We start from the raw sequence: 13,752 nt of genomic DNA on the forward strand, positions 1-13,752 counted from the left end.
CAAAAAAGTGCCCCAACTGCCCAGATGACCACCAGAGGGAATCGGGGATGACCACCCCTGACTCCCCCAGTGGTCACTAACCCCCTACCACAAAAATAAACTTTAACAACTTTTTTTCCAGCCTGTATGCCAGCCTTAAATGCCATATCCAGCTCCATCACAGCAGTATGCAGGTCCCTGGAGCAGTTGTTAGTGGGTGCAGTGGACGTCAGCCAGGTGGACCCAGGCCCATCCCCCCCTACCTGTTACACTTGTGGTGGTAAATGGGAGCGCTGCAAACCGCCCCAAAACCCACTGTACCCACATGTAGGTGCCCCCCTTCAGCCATAAGTGCTATGGTACTGGTGTAGAGTTGTGGGGAGTGGGTTTTGGGGGGGATTTGAGGGGCTCAGCACCCAAGGGAAGGGAGCTATGGACTTGGGAGGTAGTTTACTTTTTTTTTTAATTGTTACAAGTGCCCCCTAGGGTGCCCGGTTGGTGTCCTGGCATGTGAGGGGGACCAGTGCACTATGAATCCTGGCCCCTCCCACGACCAAATGCCTTGGGTTTGTTCATTTTTGAGCTGGGCACCTTCAGTTTCCATTATCGCTAAAAAACGAGACCACCCAGCTCAAATCCGCACAAATCTGATGCATTTATCCGGCACAAACCGTATTATAGAAAAAAAAAGATGGACACCCATTTTTTTCGAAAATACGGTCTGTCCCACCCCTTCACGTACCCGTTCTCAGAGATAGACGCCCATGGAGATGGGCGTTCGCATTCAATTATGCCCCTCCACGTGGCCCAGCCTTGAGTTGCTTCTCTGTGTGGCTTCCTTTTACCCTTTGAGTGGCTGTGTGGCCCAGCCTCAAGTTGCTTCTTTGTGTGGCTCCCCTTTACCCTTTGAGTGGCCGTGTGGCCCATCCTTGAGTTACTTCTCAGTGTGGCTTCCCTTTACACTTTGAGTGGCCGTGTGGCCCAGCCTTGAGTTGCTTTGCTGTGTGGTCTACCTTTTACCCTTTATGTGCTGCATCTGTTGTTGGGATCTTGTGAGGACTGCTCTTCTTCATCTAAGCTGTGTAGCTTGAGCCGTCTCCTTGTTGTGGTCTGCCTTTTACCCTTTATGTGCTGTATCTGGTTTTTGGATCTTGTGAGGACTGCTCTTTGTCTAAGCTAAGTAGCCTGAGCAGTGTCGCTTTGTGGTCTGCCTTTTACCCTTTTATGTCCTATATCTGTTGTTTGGATCTTGTGAGGACTGTGATTCGTCTAAGCTGTGTAGCTTGAGCTACCTCTGTGTGTGCTTTCTCTTTGAGTCCGCTCTGTGAGGTTTCTGTTTGAGTCTGAGTGGGTTGCTCTTTCATTTAGCTACGGCTTCTAGCACAGCTCTGAGCTAGCTCGCCATGTGCTTTCTGTTTGAGTCCTCTTTATGAAGTTTCTGTTTTAGTCTGAGTGGGTTGCTCTTCCATGTAGCAGTGATTTCCAGCACAGCCCTGAGCCGTCTCTCTGTAAGGTTCCCCTTTAACCTTTTACTTGTTGATTCTGCTATCAGGGGCATTTTCGAAAGAGAAGGACACCCATTTTCCGACACAAATCGGGAGATGGGCGTCCTTCTCTCAGGGTCGCCCAAATTGGCATAATCGAAAGCCGATTTGGGGTGTCTTCAACTGCTTTCCGTTGCGGGGATGACCAAAGTTCCCAGGGGCATGTCGGCAGTGTACCGAAGGCGGGACGGGGGCATGGTTAAGAGATGGGCGTCCTCAGCCGATAATGGAAAAAAGAAGGGCGTACCTCACACGCATACAGCATTTGGCCGATTTTACTTGGTCCCTTTTTTTTTCACGACCAAGCCTCGAAAAGGTGCCCGAACTGACCAGATGACCACCGGAGGGAATTGGGGATCATCTCCCCTTACTCCCCCAGTGGTCACCAACCCCCTCCCACCCCAAAAAAATATTTTAAAACATTTTTCCAGCCTCTATGCCAGCCTGAAATGTCATACCTGGCTCCATCACAGCAGTATACAGGTTCCTGGAGCAGTTTTTAGTGGGTGCAGTGCACTTCAGGCAGTCAGACCCAGGCACATCCCCCCCCCCCAACTGTTACACTTGTGGTGGTAAATGGGAGCCCTCCCAAAACCCACTGTACCCACATGTAGGTGCCCCCCTTCATCCCTATGGTAGTGGTGTACAGTTGTGTGTGGGGGGGGGGGGGGTTGGGGGGCTCAGCACCCAAGGTAAGGGAGCTATGCACCTGGGAGCAATTTGTGAAGTCCACTGCAGTGCCACCTAGGATGCCCGGTTGGTGTCCTGGCATGTGAGGGGGACCAGTGCACTATGAATGCTGGCTCCTTCCACGATCAAATGCTTGAATTTGGCCGGGTTTGAGATCGCCGGCATTAGTTTCCATTATCGGCGAAAACTGATGCCGGCCATCTCAAACCCGGCGATCTCTGATATTTGGCCGGCCCTAACCATATTATCGAAATGAAAGATAGCCGGCCATCTTTTTCAATAATACGGTTCGGGGCCGCTGTTTGTAAATTTGAACCAATCACCACTTTACAAATTAACAAATAGAAATAAAACAAATATAGAAAATAAAATAATACCATTTTATTGGACTAATATTTAGCTTTCAGAGGCCAAAACATCCTTCCTCAGGTCAATACAGTATAGTGTTGTTACAATATCCTATCCTGACCTGAGGAAGGGGGTTTTGTTCTCCGAAAGTTAGCCAAAATGTATTAAAATTAGTCCAATAAAAAGATTACCTTGTTTACATGTTCTATTATAAACATTAACACAGCTACAATACTACTTTATCCTAAAGCAAAAAAAAATAAAATATATATTTTATTTACAGTTTGTTGTCTCTGGTTTCTGCTTTCCTCATCTTCTTTTCACTGTCTTCCTTCCATCCAGCATCTGTCTTTCTTCTCTCTCTGCCATCCAGTGTCTGCCCTCTCTGCTGTCCCCTCCATCCAATGTCTGCCCTCTCTCCCATCTACATCTGCCCTCTATCTCTGCCCCTTCCATCCACCATCTGTCCCTGTCTGCCCTCTCTCTCCCCCCCTTCCATTCACTCTTTGCCCTTTCTATCGCTTCCATCCACTGTCTGCCCTTTCTCTCTGTCCGCTCAATCCACCATTTGCCCTCCCTCTCCCATCCATCTAGGGTCTGCCCTCCCTCTCACTCCCCCTTCCATCCAGGATCTGTCCCCTCTCTGCCCCTTTTTTCCAGCCCCTAGTTCCAGCCCCACTATCCCACCAGTCCCCAGTTTCAGCCCCAGTCCTTTTCTCCCACCAGTCCCGAGCTTTAGCCCCCAGCCACTTCTCCCTGTCCCCTTTTTAGCCCCCAGTTTCAACCCCAGCCCTTTTCTGTCACCAGTCCTGAGCTTCAGCCCCAGCCACTTCTCACTGTCTCCTTTTCAGCCCCCAGTCCCCACAATTTCAGCCCCTGCTGCCTTTCAGCCCCCAGTCCCAGTACTAGCCCCCTTATCCCACCTACCCTCCTTCAGCCCCCAGTTTCAGCCACCTTCATCCACATGCCTTGCCCCCCTTTTCAGCCCGACCCATTCTCCCACCTGACCCAGGCATGCCCCATTTTCCATCATGACCCCTTCTCAGACCCCAGTTCCAGCCCCCTCCTCCCATCTGAGAACCCCTTCCCTCCTCCCATCTGAGAACCCCTCCCCACCCCTTCTCCCATCTGAGAACCCCCAGAACACCCCTCTCCTCTCCCATCTGAGAACCTCCTCCCCACCCCAGTCCCCATCTCTCATCTGAAAACCCCCCTCCCCACTCCAGTCCCCTTCTCCCATCTGAAAACCCCCTCCCCATCTAAGAACACCCCTCTCCCATCTGAGAACCCCCTCCCCACCCCAGTCCCCTTCTCCCATATAAAAACCCCCTCCCCTCCCCATGTGAGAACCCCCCTCCCCACCCCAGTCCCGTTCTCCCATATGAAAACCCCCTCCCCTCCCCATGTGAGAACCCCCACAACACCCCTCTCCCATCTGAGAACCCCCTCCCCACTCAGTCCCCTTCTCCCATATGAAAACCCCCTCCCCATGTGAGAACCCCCACAATACCCCTCTCCCATCTGAGGACCCCGACCCCGACTCTCCTGCTCCCACCCTACCTTTAAAAAATGTTTTTGAAGCGCCGTTGCAGGCAGCGCCTCGCGTCTGCCCTGCAGAAGTAAATCTCTTTGCTTCGAAGTTCGTCGTCGTCGGACCTCACTATGTCCCGCCCTCGCGGAAATAGGAAGTTTCCTCAGAGGAGGGCGGGACATAGTGAGGCCCGACGACGACGAACTTCGAAGCGAAGAGACTTACTTCTGGCAGGGCAGACACTGCCTGCAACGACGCTTCAAAAAAAATGTTTTTTAAGGTAGGGTGGGAGCAGCGGGAGCGAAGCGGATCACCCCCCCCCACCCACTGACACCCGGGGCGGACCGCCCCCATCGCCCCCCCCCCTTGGTACGCCACTGGTTCACACAGATAAAATATAAAATAAAAGAATAAATCTAGCTAAAAAAATGTTCCAAGCACAGTTGCTTGGAGAGTGAATTCTACAACAGTGGTGCCAAAAAAAAGAAAGCTGAATAATGTGTGATCTTGAAACTTGCTTTCAAGGTGAAGGAATGTACAGTAGTCTATCAGAGTGAGAATGAAGAGCAAGTGCTGGAACATGAAGAATCAAATTGTTACAGAGAGGGGCAGGCAGCCCTGAGTGCAACATTTTGAAACAGAAAAATCAAAATCTTTAATTTGATCCTGTAGGTTATGGACAACCAATGACTTTCCCTCATTAGAAGCAGTGGCGTAGCAAGGGGGGGCGGGAGGGGCGGTCCGCCCCGGGTGTCAGCTCAGGGGGGGTGCTCCCTGCCAGCTCCCCCCCTCGGCGAATCGACACCCCCCCCCCGACCAGCTCCCGCACCCTACCTTTAAAAAGAATATCGGGAGGCGAGGCGCAGCGCCTCGCGCCTGCCCTGCACGTAAGAGAAACGTGGACCGTCGGGTCTTCCCTCGCTCTATCTGTCCCGCCCTCCACTGACGCAACTTCCTATTTCCGCAAGGGCGGGACAGACAGAGCAAGAGAAGGGACGATGATCCACATTTCATTTACGTGCAGGGCAGGCGCGAGGCGCTGCGCCTCGCCTCCCGATATACTTTTTAAAGGTAGGGTGCGAGAGCTGGTCGGGGGGGAGGGGGGTGTCATCGTACTGCACCCGGGGGGGGGGTGCAATGGCGAACCGCCCCGCCCCAGGTGGCAGCCCCCCCTGCTGCGCCACTGAGTAGAAGAGAAGCATGATCAGTCAATTTATTGTAGTAAAGTAGCCAGATTGCAGTATTTGGATTATCTGAATCCTTTTTAAAGTACATAAGAACATACATAGAACATAAGCACTGCCATACCGGGAAAAGACCAATGGTCCATCAAGCCCAGCATCCTGTCTCCGACAGCGGCCAATCTACTACTACTAGTATTTAACATTTCTAGAGCGCTACCAGGGTTACGCAGCGCTGTACAAAAACAAAGAAGGACAGTCCCTGCTCAAAGGAGCTTACAGTCTGAAGGACAAAAAGAACAAGAAGTGCAGACAATCAAAAATTGGATTTCATGGGTAGAGGTACAATGAACCTGGCAACACCCCACCCCCCACCCCCGCCGAAAAAAAAATTAATAATGTTCAATGGACTTTTCCCTCAGGAATCTGTCCAAACCCCCTTTAAACTCCGTAAGGCCAGCTGCTGTCACTACATTCTCCGGCAACGAGTTCCAGAGTCCAACTACAGGCTGAGTAAAGAAAAACTTTCTCCTGTTTGTTTTAAATCTACCATATTCTAGCTTCATCTTGTGTCCCCTGGTTCTATTGTTGTTTGAAAGTGTAAACAAACGCTTCACATCTGTCCGCTCTACTCCGCTCATTATCTTGTAGACTTCTATCATATCACCCCTCAGCCGTCTTTTCTCCAAGCTGAAGAGCCCTAACCTTCTCAGCCTTTCCTTATAGGGAAGTCATTCCATCCCTTTTATGATTTTCGTCGCGCTTCTCTGCACCTTCTCCAATTTCTTTATATCTTTCTTGAGATGCGGCGACCAGATTTGGACACAATATTCGAGGTGTGGTCGCACCATGGAGCGATACAATGGCATTATAACATCCTTGTGTTTGTTTTCTATCCCTTTCCTAATAATACCCAACATTCTGTGCGCTTTCTTAGCCGCTGCAGCACACTGAGCAGAAGTTTTTAACGTCTTATCCACAATGACTCCCAGATCCCTTTCTAGGTCTGTGACTCCTAATGTGGAACCTTGCATGACATAGCTGTAATTCAGGTTCCTCTTACCCACATGCATCACTTTGCACTTGTCAACAATGAACTTCATCTGCCACTTGGATGCCCTATCCCCCAGTCTCGCGAGGTCCTCCTGTAATTTTTCACACTCCTCCTGCGACTTGACGACCCTGAATAATTTTGTGTCATCTGCGAATTTAATTACTTCACTAGTTACTCCCATCTATAGGTCATTTATAAATATGTTAAAAAGCAGAGGTCCCAACACAGACCCCTGAGGGACCCCACTAACTACCCTTCTCCATTGAGAATACTGACCATTCAGTCCTACTCTCTGCTTCCTATCTTTCAACCAGTTCTTAATCCATAGTAATACCCTACCTCCGATCCCATGACTCTCCAGTTTCCTCTAGAGTCTTTAATGAGGCACTTTGTCAAACACCTTTTGAAAATCCAGATACACAATATCCACCAGCTCCCCATTGTCCACATGTTTGTTCACCCCTTCAAAAAAAATGCAGTAGATTGGTGAGGCAAGACTTCCCTTCACTAAATCCGTGTTGACTTGGCCTCATCAGCCCATGTTTTTGTATGTGATCTGTAATTTTATTCTTAATAATAGCCTCTACCATTACCCTGAGGAAGCCTTTTATGAGGCTCATTTTTAAAGCACTTATTTATTTATTCATTCATTTATTTGTTTATTACATTTGTACCCCGCTCTTTCCCACATACAGCAGGCTCAGTGTGGTTTACATTGCAAAAGAAAGCATCTTACATGGTAGAAAATAAAGCAAAACAAGAAAATATAGGAAGAGTATTATAAACTGTGATGATCATAACTACTTACATAGTGAAAAAGCATTACAAAGGATATGTGAAAAAATATTAAGAATTGAGAAAAAACACAGTGGCAACAGCGCCCAGGAATATATGAGTGGAATAGGGAAGGTAGACAAGGATAGGATAGGTAAAAGGGAAGGAGATTGGGAGGGAAATGGTAAAAGGATGGAGGGGAGAAGATAAGGGATTGAGTATAAGGAGATTTGAGAATAAGGTCAAATGTGTCATTGGGGTCAAAGTTAGTGTCGACATCATAGCAGAAGTATCGTAGGTGGGCTGGTACAATTAAGTTGGTCCATTAGGGTAAGCTTGCTTGAAAAAATGGTACTTTAACATTTTCCTGAAAGGTAAATAGTTGTTAATTGCTCGGATGGGTCTTGGGAGAGCATTCCAAAGTTGACTACCCAGGAAGGAGAAACTAAATGCATAGTATGTTTTGTATTTGACACCTTTGCAGTTGGGGAGGTGTAAATTGAGGTATGTTTGTGATGAAATTGTTCTATTTCTAATTGGAAGGTCAGTCAAGTTGTTCATATAGCTGGGGAACTCTCCTGATATGATCTTATGGATCTGTATGGACCTTGAAGTATATTCTGTCTTTGATGGGGAGCCAGTGAAATTTTGCTCGAAGGGATGTTGCGCTTTCAAATCTCGACTTGCCAAAGATAAGTCTGACTGCCGTGTTCTGGGCAGTTTGAAGACTTTTCAGGACTTGGGATTTACAGCCAAGGAAAACACTGTTGCAATAATCAACATGGGTGATGACTGTGGATTGGACCAGGTTCCGGAAAGTGTTCAAGGGAATATAGGATTTCACTTGCTTCAGAATCCACATCATAGTAAACATTTTCTTCGTGTTGAGCTCAGTGTGGTTATCGAAGGATAAATGGCTATCTATTGTAACTCCAAGGACCTTTAGACTATTGGAGATGGGGATAGTTACAATATACCATAGTAGCCTATGGAGCTCATTTTCAAAAAATAAAAACGTCCCAAAGCTGGCTTAAATCCACATTTGGATGTTTTTCTCACGAAAACGTTCAAATTGGTATTTTCAAAACCAATTTTTAGATGTTTTTCTATGAAGCCCATCAGAAGTGCGTTCAAATCACAAGGGGGCATGTCAGGAACATGTTAAGGGTGGGATCTGGGTGTTCCTAACACTTGGCCATTTTTTAGCCATAATGGAACAAAACAAAAACAAAACCGTCCAGGTCTAAAACTAAGACGTTTTGAGCAAGACCTGTTTTTATAATGAATAAGGCACAAAAAGGTACCTTAAATGACCAGATGACCACTGGAGGGACTTAGGGATGACCTCTCCTTACTCCCTCAGTGGTCACTAATCCCCTCCCACCCCAAAAAAATGTGTTTTAAAACATTACTTGCAAGCCTCTATGCCAGCATGAAATGTTATACTGAGTTCCATTAGAACAGCATGCAGGTCCCTGGAGTAGTGTAGTGGTGGGTGCAGTGCACTACAGATAGGTGGACCCAGGCCCATACTTCCCCCTACCTGTTACACTTGTGGAAGAAACTGTGAACCCTCCAAAACTCACCAGAAACCCCCTGTACCCACATATAGGTGTTCCCTTCACCCGTAAGTACTACTACTACTACTACTTAACGTTTCTAAAGCGCTACTAGGGTTACACAGCGCTGTACAATTTAACAAAGAAGGACAGTCCCTGCTCAAAGGAGCTTACAATCTAAAGGACACAAAAGTGCAGTCAATCAAATTGGGGCAGTCTAGATTTCCTGAATGGAAGTATAATGGTTAGGTGCCGAAAGTGACATTGAAGAGGTGGGCTTTGAGCAAGGATTTGAAGATGGGCAGGGAGGGGGCTTGGCGTATGGGCTCAGGGAGTTTATTCCAAGCATAGGGTGAGGCGAGGCAGAAAGGGCGGAGCCTGGAGTTGGCGGTGGTGGAGAAGGGTACTCAGAGGAGGGATTTGTCGTGTGAGTGGAGGTTAAGGGTAGGAGTGTAAGGGGAGATGAGGGTAGAGAGGTATTGAGGAGCTTCAGATCGAGTGCAAGTAGTGGGATTAGTGGGTTTTGGTGGGCTTATCAGACAAGATAAGGGAGCATTGGTGAGATGTGTACCTAGGAGCATTTTATGAAGTCCCTTCAGTGGCCCCTAGGGTGCCCTATTTCTTTCATGGGATGTCTGAAGGACCAGTCTACTAAAAATGCTGGCTCCTCCTATATCCGAATGACTTGATTTTGTGTGTTTTGCACTTGGACTTTTTTTTTTGTTTATTTTTGTTTGTTTGGTTGGTTTTTTTCGAAAATGGACCAAAAACAAAATGTCCAACTCACAAAACCTTGTTTAAAACAGTATTTTCGGGAAAAAAAAGACATTTTTCTTTTTTGAAAATGTCCTTCTTTCCTATCCAGATTTTGGATGTTTTTTGCAAAATGTCCAAAGTCAGACTTAGACATCATATTGAAAATGGCCCTTTATGGCACTTTGTGTATCTAAGTGCTTTGAAAATGAGCCACTATGTATAACATTGTAGTGATTGATTTGATTAACAAGAGCATGAGCAGTATTACAACAAACATGGATCTAGTAGACCTGATTTGGAAAAGTGTGAAAAAACATGACTTTGAAGTCTAGGTTAATACGATACTGAAATGTCAGCATGGGGTCAAAAATGACCCTTAGAACAAATGAAGAAACAATTGGAATTGCATGACCATTCAGCAGTGGGGTGCAGAAAGAATCACTCTTCCTCCTGTTATAACAATAATGTAAGAGGGCCAAGAGACTCCCCAGTTCCTCCATCCCATCAAGAAAACAAGTAAATGAGCCAAGAGGCTTCTGATCTCATCTCTCTCCTACCTAGACAATGAATATACGGAGGCTTAGAGGATCCATGATCCTCCTTCTGCCAGATAGTGAAAGTAGCAGGGCTAAGAGACTCGTATCATTCCCCTTCCCTCTCATCCAAGGTGTAAGTCTATGAAAGCAATGTAGATCCCTACCTGCAACCCTTATAATCCACCCAAATTCACCCATAGCACTTACAATTGTTCTTCCCTTCTGCTGGCTAATGTTTCAGCATTGCTTTGAGATAACAGTGCTAGCTTTTTAATTTTTTCCATCCAACCTAATTCTTCCCCAAGGTCCATCCAGATTTTTAGTGAATAAAATTTCTAGCCTCTTAAATGAAAGTAAGGAAGCTAAGTTTAGTCACTTGGATAGACAAAATTTCAAAGACTTTGATATAACTGGCTAATTCTTAGTCAGCTAGACCTCTTGAAATATTTACCTTTATATATAGTACAAAATCTGTTGAAGAAACTATTTAGGAAAATAGTAAAATGTGTGTTTTATCTACCTAGATACTGCAAATGGTGAAGGGTTATGATTCCAATAATACCTTGCTACTGCCAGCCCGCTTTCCAGGAGAGAAACTACCACAAGAGCTATTGGAGTTTTACGAAGAACAGAAGACAAGAGAGAGAGAGACAAAGATCCAAGAGAATGGTGAGACCATGACGCAATTGTGGGGAAGAGGGAAGGAGGGAGATAATATTTAGTTATTTATTTGGATTTTGCTCACACCTTTTTCAGTAGCAGCTCAAGATGTGTTACATTCAGGTACATGGGGTATTCCCTTTTGTTAAATATATGTGGAAATTTCTTACCTGAATCTTGGCCTCCTTGGTTATAGTGATGTACTGTGGGCTGCAGTATTATTTTTGCATAAATATTTAAACAGATATGAGTCATGTGTCAGTGGTAAAAGAACAGTGTTCCTCCTAAAGTCCATCAAAAAGAGACAAGAAAAAAGACATCTGCACTTATACATTCAATCCCCGTGACGCGTGTCTTCTCAGGTGCTGAAACTATATACATTTTACACAGTGCATATACTTTCCCTCAGAGATGGGCACATGTGGTGTGAGTTAGTGTGAGCATTGTCACAGCAGATAAAAATATGTGTGCTGTTACACAGCCTGCATACTCTTACATGCACAGAGGCTGGACTGTGACCAGTTGTACTTGTGTACACATGTTTTACTCCATGGACAAGCAGGCTAAATCATTCCCACATCATCCAACAGTACTGACAACAGAATATGCTATGCCCTAGCTGTAGCAAGAATAGGCTAGAAGACTTTCTACCTCTTTGCACCTGGTTTTCCACAAGACCAGGGTCACAAGGCCCTCTCAGTCTCTCTCTGTGGATTGAGGTGGACATGTTCCACATTTCTGATGTACTTTGCTTTCTGTCACAAGGCTGTCTCGGGTCCCCTGCTTCAAATTCTTTAGGTTTGGGATTAAATTTGATCTAAAACTTTCCTATTTTAGGGGCTCTTTTACTAAAGCTTCGTGTGCACTAATGAAATTTAGTGTGCGCCACCTTACTCACCATGTTTGAGAAGGTTCAAATGGTTCTCTGTCTGTAACAGGAAATTTAATTTTTCTTTTAAGTTAGTTTTGAATACATTTTAAAATTAAAATATTGTAAGGGTACTTCTGAACAGATATCATCATCAAAAAGAGAGGATTAGCATTGTAAATGTTCCTACCATGCATGGTTAAACTAAAAAGATGGATTTCTCAACATCAACTAAATTTACAAAAAGATACCTTTACAAGAAAGTACATATCTCTTCACATTATCAAAATTAAAGTAAACAAGATAAAAAAGAAATTATCAAAAAATAAGCAAAAGGAAAATAAAAGAGAAAAACTAAGGAAACCTATACAGTTAGAAGAGAAAAGGAATGGGTAACATCCCAAAGTATATAAAGTTAGACAAATATGAAGCTTGCAAGGGTAAAAGGAAAAACTTTACAATAGTAAAAATAAATTAAAAATAAAAACACCCAGGAGCAATAATCACAACCATCAGATATTTAGATATTTGTTATTTGGGCGGTGATATCACTAACCACTACAAATGATGCATTAAGTGCTTTGGATTTGACATGATATCTCAGAAATGCTCCCAGTTCCATATGCCAGAGAACTGAAGCAAGCTGAGCTCTGGAGTCTCAGGTACTGATGCACAGAAGTCCCCATAAAGCACTGCACACTATTTCCACCTTGGTAAAAATTACCGAGGTGGAAATAGCAGGCAATGCTAAAAAAAAAATGGATGCAAATGAGCTTGCTCGCAAGACCAGCAAGCAACTTGGTATGAGGCATGGCAGTCCCTCAGCCGTGCATGCACAGGGCAGTCAATCACTAAGCGTGGTTGTTCAGCATGTGCTACACACTGCTTTCATGCAAGCTGCATGTATGAAAGCCAGGTGTAGTATTTTGTTTTCCAAAACAGCTGTGGGGAGATGTTGAGCAACGAGCCGATAGAGGGCAAAACACAGAGAATCCTGGAAAGGATTGCACGGGGGTGTGCTTCTGGGGCTAGTTGGAGTGGTGGCTGAGGGGCAATGACTAGGAGCTGCAGCAGCAGACTCTGGCGCTTGTAGAACGACTGGCTGTTCTTCCTGCTTCCAGCCGGGTAAAAACTTGCAACATCGGTCTCCAGATGGCCTTCCCGCCAGTCTCTCCCACTCTCAGGAGCTGCTCTGGCTGCTGCTTCTGCTGCATAGGCTGCAGCAGTCATGTTGAGGCAACAGCCTGGCTTTCTGCCTTTTCTGCCTCCCCACCTGGCTGTTGTCAGTGGCTCCCTTCATTCTACGGCTTCTCCAGACCTCCTGTTAAATTTCCATCGGTAATGGTAAGCGGGCCTTTCTGTGCATCACTTCTAAACGGTTATGCATCCCTTGGAATACACATTTGAATACTGATTTGCTCATTTAAATAAATTAACATGCTATTCCTGTTGTCTGCTGCTGCTAATGTTACAAAGCCCGCAAAACCCCTCTGTGCATCTCCCACTGAATAACGTGCTCGCTAAACTGGCTGGAATTTGTCAAAAAAGCACATTGCTGGCCCAGTAAGTATAATGCATCTCTCCTTCAGTATATGGATGAAATAATGGAACAGGAAGAAGGCAAATAAACCTCAATTGTTGCCATGTATTCCTGCCTTGTGTCCTGTGGATTTGTGCCTTCTATTTCATGCCTTGTTGCCTATCTGAATCTTATATGGACTACTTCAAGAGTGAATGTGGTGAACTTGCCTATTATACTAAAGCAGTGGCGTAGCCAAGGGTGGGCCTAGGCCCACCCACTTTGGACTCAGGCCCACCCAGTAGTAGCACATCTATGATGTGGTGGGCAGGGATTCCGAAGCTCCACTAGCTGAAAACTCCCAACAACTGTCCCTCCTGCATACCTTGTAAATAACAGATCTTCACATGCAGCAAGCAGCGACTGATACATGCTTCTCACACTGGCCCCATGGCCTTCCCTCTGACATATTCCCGCCTATGCAGAAACAGGAAGTTGCAGCAGTGGGAAGGCTGTAGGGCCAACATGACCAGTGTGTATTAGTTGCTTCTCACTGCCAGTGAAAATCTGCTATTTCAAAGGTATGCGGGAGAGGGGGGATGTTTGAGACCATATGGCATACAGGCAAGAGAAGGAGAGACCAAATCACCTGTAGGACTGGGTGGGGTTCTTCTGCCCACCCATCTTGGGCCCAGGCCCACCCAAAATTGGGTGTCTGGCTACGCCCCTGTTAACTAAAGGCCAGTGTTGTGT

General features: G+C 45.9%; 1 protein-coding gene across 1 annotated transcript in view; it reads left to right on the forward strand.

The window, feature by feature from the left end:
- The window catches only part of HYDIN (HYDIN axonemal central pair apparatus protein), a 2,443,906-nt gene that overhangs the window by 1,304,855 nt on the left and 1,125,299 nt on the right, over nucleotides 1-13,752 (forward strand). Inside the window, exon 57 of the mRNA XM_030205004.1 lies at nucleotides 10,477-10,621. Coding sequence (XP_030060864.1) covers nucleotides 10,477-10,621 — 145 coding nt within the window. The remainder of the gene's footprint in view (nucleotides 1-10,476; nucleotides 10,622-13,752) is intronic.

This window comes from Microcaecilia unicolor, chromosome 5, assembly GCF_901765095.1.
Source record: "Microcaecilia unicolor chromosome 5, aMicUni1.1, whole genome shotgun sequence".
In the NCBI taxonomy this organism is placed as follows: domain Eukaryota; kingdom Metazoa; phylum Chordata; class Amphibia; order Gymnophiona; family Siphonopidae; genus Microcaecilia; species Microcaecilia unicolor.